Consider the following 4594-nt stretch of genomic DNA (forward strand, 5'->3'; position numbering starts at 1 on the left):
CTCATCACCTCCGTGCCGGAAGCTGGGGAGAGACTGGGGCTGCGCTGCCTCGGGCTCCTCCCCCACCACCCGCTCTGATGCGTGGGTGCACACACTGGTGCGAAGTGGTGCCGGAGCCCAACACAGCTGTTTGGAGCCTCCCAGCTGCAGCTGGCCCCGGCTCCAGGGAGCTGCTGCCAGCCGGGATCCTGGGCTGCTCCCAGTAGGCAGCTGGGATGCTGCAAGCCCTGCTGGGCGCAGCCTGGGCTCCGTCACTGGCAGCAGTTACCCAGAGCTGGGGCTGGCCATGGTGTACCACGCTCGGCACGCATGCCAGGGGTTGCCGACCCCTGCATTAGAGGCATATCTTTAAAAATGAGAAGGAAGACTTGGGAAGGCTCCTCTCTCAGGAAATAAATTAATTGTTTAAAACAGGTTTATCTGGTTAGTTTGCAAACTGTTCCTTTTTGTCCAAAATGAATATTTGGAAAGATGATGTTGGTGAGAATGGGGGCAGGAATATGAATGACCAGACTTGTATTTTCTTTTCAGGAATACAAGATAGAAGATGAAAGATGCATGGGAATCTGGATGGGAAAAAGGATTTATATGGCAGTAAAAGGTGGAGATCTGCAGGAGCATGAGACAGGATGAAAACCCAGGCCTCTCTGCTGAGTCATAAGCATTTGAAAAGGTTTGGTAATGTTACTATATTGGTACTCTCAGAGCAGCAGTGTTGGGGGAGTCTGTGGATGATTTGCCCATTGGCAGGTATCACAACTTCATTTTTCATTTGGCCACATATTGAAGGTTATCTACATTAACTTAACAGGTAGAGACTTAAGAATTAGCAAATACATAAATATATGGACTATAAAATGAAAATCTCCAACAAAAAATTACTGGCTTTCCATGCCGTCAAAAACCTTCAGTTTGACTTCTGATGCATGTGCATGGGTACTACGTGTACATGGGAACTACTACACACAGAGTAAACACATACTTCTACCACTGAGTTCCCTCTTCACAACTTTTATCTTTTTTTCATGCCTCCTGACCTAGAGTTCATCAACAGGTCAGTACCAGGAAAAAAGGTAACAACCAGTATGTAACCCTGCCTATTGCTTAGACACTAGGAACTTTAACCTTAGTTTGGAAACCATGACTAATAAGATGAAGCAAATATTCTCCCAAGAGGCTGAAACCATGTACCAGTTTCAAGCACAAATGTGTTGGTACGCTTTTCTCTATTTTTAAATTGCTTTTTATCCTCATATTGATGGGTGGTTAAAAAGGCACAATATAATTCAGAAATGTAAACTTTTCAGAAGCTTTTGTTCCATTCAATGGAACTGTGGAATATTTCACTTTTAAGTGAAATCAATTTTCAAAAAACCCTATCCTGGGATAGAGAGATGAAAAATATATACGCCTTAGCATTCCAGGGAAAAGATTTGTACCAAAAGCCTCAGACCCTGGGCACTTCATTGATACTCTGTAGTTCATAGTGAACTCTCCTGGTAAAAGTGTTGCCATAATTAATAGTGGGACTTTTGCTATTCACTGGCCTGACACATCCAGTGAAGAAAAAGCACGCGCGTGCGCACACGCACACAACATTCTGAAGGTGAATTCTGTGTTTTGCAGCATCTAGAGCAGTTTTAAGTGCTGATAAATGATTATTGTTGTTATACTGAATACTGCTAACAATGACAACGATGATGATAATAATGTGCCAATTTGAAGTTAGGTGCACAATATACCATATTCTCTCACATACAACACCTTTTTTCTCAAAAAAACAGCTGTAATTTTGCAGCAAATACAGGAAATATGGAAAGAATAGTTTCTGCCAGGTATAGGCAAAAGCAAAAGTAATATCTACAGGGAGCAGAATACTGACACTAGGCTCTACTCCTTAGCTGCTGCTGCCTGATTAGTTATTACAAGGAAAAAACTTTTTAAAATCCATTCTACCTTTCAAAAACAAGATGTATATTACATTCTAGGGCATGTTGTATCTTAGAAAATATAGTATGTAGTTAGATACAGTATTTCAAATGATCCAGCACAAGTCTAGAATTACAAGGTACATTTCTTTGTACAAACTGCAGGCCTGTTTCAGGTAGTACAGTTACATTCATTTGGATGTGGCCAGTGTGTGGATATATCCAGGGGTCAAAAACATTCACACACAAAATAAATGTAGAACATGCATGGGCAGTGTGCACTGCTCAAAACCGAAGCCCGGTTTCCCGGAGCCATGCTGTAGCTGCTGGCCAGGCTCTGCATGGTGGAATCACCTGCTGCAGTCCTGGGAGGCCCTCAGCCTAGTGCTGGCCCCAACCTCCCCTACCCCACCTAGGGTAACTTGCTGCACTGCAAAGCACACACGTGGCACAAGCGTTCCGCAAGGTCGCTAGCTGTCCCCAGGGAATCAAAAACATCCATGCTCCTGTGGATGTGCCAATGGGTGCATCTACACATGCAATTAGGGTGAAAAAATAAATACTTGATTATTTTGTGCTGGAGTTTATTGCTCCTGAGTGCAGCATGTACACATGGGCCTGGGACCACAGCACACTGAGCCAGAGTGGAGCAGCCCTAGGCTAGCAGGGGACCTGGGGGAGCACGTGTCGATGCACCCATTGTGTATGGGAGAAGAGGTAGAGAAGCAATAAAAACTGCTGAAAAAATACTAAATTCTTTTGCTTACACTAAAGTGTTGGCTTAATAATTAAAATTATTGTTGCAATGCATTTGGGCATTTCCTAGGTGGTTCCAGTCCCCAACAAAAATACACTGTGATAACTCAGCAGAAAGCAATTCAAATTGTTTCTAGACAATGCATTTCACTACATTCCAATTCACTAATAACAAAATGGAAACCAGCAGCTATCAAATATATAATGGATTACAGTACCTGGCATATTCGGATAGCTTGGTCCAACACTGTCTTTGTATCAGTAGCATAATCTGGACAAGGTAGCATGGCACGACTAAAATGGGCTTGCAGCAGTAGATGTGTTTTTGTATGTGAACTGTCAAATGAATAAGGATTGACTTCAAGGGGGAGACGCTTTGCCAGTTCACTGTTCATCTGATCTTCATTGTGTCTCACTGGAAGGTCTGTGTACTCTTCAGCGTCCTTAAAAAAAAGGACAAAAAGACAGTTTTATAACAACATAAAATGCAAAATGTAGCTGCAAGCAACTGGCAGGGTTTTTTTTCCCCCTCTTTGACCCATTTAAAACCAAATATGTCAAAATTACTGAACACCTTTGAGTCTCTGGGGTTTTGCTAAAAGCAGCAACTCTATTCACAATGCTTAAGAATTATTTAGTTTACTCATTTAACAAAATCATGTCTATGTTAAAACATCCAAACCACCTTGAAGTATTTTAAATACTCTTTATATAGCTGATTTTTATGCTAGAGCAGAGTAATGCTAATTTCATATGTACAGAAATAATATGCCTGTTAGTCAAATATAGTATTTCAGATAGGCTAAATGACCTCCTTGATGTTTCCTTCCACCCCAAATGGCTCAATGAGTGTTTTTAGAATTATTACGAGGAGTCAATACTGAACATTTTCATTTCTCAGTGTTTTGCTTCCTTTTCATATTCAAAGACACTGTGCCCTTGAAATGTTTAAAAGAAACGTTATAAATATTAAATGCCCATAGTATCTAAATAATTATTAAAACGGCAAGATTCCTTGCCCTCCATCGAAGCTGACCTCGTGAAGGAACACCTTGACAGGCTGGATACCTTCAAGGCAGTCGGCCCTGATAGGTTACACCCAAGGGTACTCAGGGAGCTGGCGAGCATCATAGCTAAGCCCCTGGCACAGATCTTTGAGAGCTCTTGGTGCTCTGGTGAAGTGCCCAATGATTGGAAGAGGGCCAATGTTGTGCCTATCTTCAAGAAAGGGAGGAAAGTAGATCTGGCAAACTACAGGCCCATCAGCCTGACCTCTATCCTGGGGAAGGTCTTGGAAAAGATTATCAAGGAGGCCATCCTTAACAGACTAGTTGAAGGCAATATCCTGAGGGATACCCAGCATGGGTTTATTGAGGGTAGGCCTTGCTTGACCAATTTCATTTACTTTTATGACTAGGTGACTTATCACCTGGACAATGGGGAAGAGATCGACATTGTATACCTCGACTTGAAAAAAGCCTTTGATCTGGTAGCCCACGATCACCTCTTGGCTAAAGTAGCTAACTGCGGCCTTGACGTCACCACGATCCACTGGCTGGGGAACTGGCTCCGCGGTAGGACCCAGAGGGTGGTGGTCGACGGGAGCCAATTGTCTTGGTGTGCTGTGACCAGTGGTGTCCCACAAGGCTCTGTCCTAGGGCCTATACTATTTAACATCTTCATCAATGATGTGGACATTGGTGTCAGAAGTGGACTGGTTAAGTTTGTTGATGACACCAAACATTGGGGTAAAGCATCCACACCTGAGGATAGGAGGGTGATCCAGGTGGATCTGGATAGATTCATGAAATGGGTGGATGAGAACCTGATGGTGTTCAACACTGATAAATGCAAGGTTCTCCACCTTGGGAGGAAAAACCTGCAGCATGCTTATAGGCTCGGTAGTGCTA

At 43.1% G+C, this 4594-nt stretch overlaps 1 protein-coding gene across 4 annotated transcripts in view; it reads right to left on the bottom strand.

Moving 5' to 3' along the window:
• ASCC3 (activating signal cointegrator 1 complex subunit 3) overlaps window positions 1–4594 on the bottom strand; it is a 567052-nt gene that overhangs the window by 32707 nt on the left and 529751 nt on the right. For all 4 annotated transcript variants that reach the window (XM_006020463.3, XM_025200058.1, XM_025200059.1 and 1 more), the window contains exon 37: window positions 2903–3127. In XM_006020463.3, the coding sequence (XP_006020525.1) occupies window positions 2903–3127 (225 nt within the window). The remainder of the gene's footprint in view (window positions 1–2902; window positions 3128–4594) is intronic.

Source organism: Alligator sinensis, unplaced genomic scaffold (genome assembly GCF_000455745.1).
Source record: "Alligator sinensis unplaced genomic scaffold, ASM45574v1 scaffold145_2, whole genome shotgun sequence".
NCBI classification, from domain to species: Eukaryota; Metazoa; Chordata; order Crocodylia; family Alligatoridae; genus Alligator; species Alligator sinensis.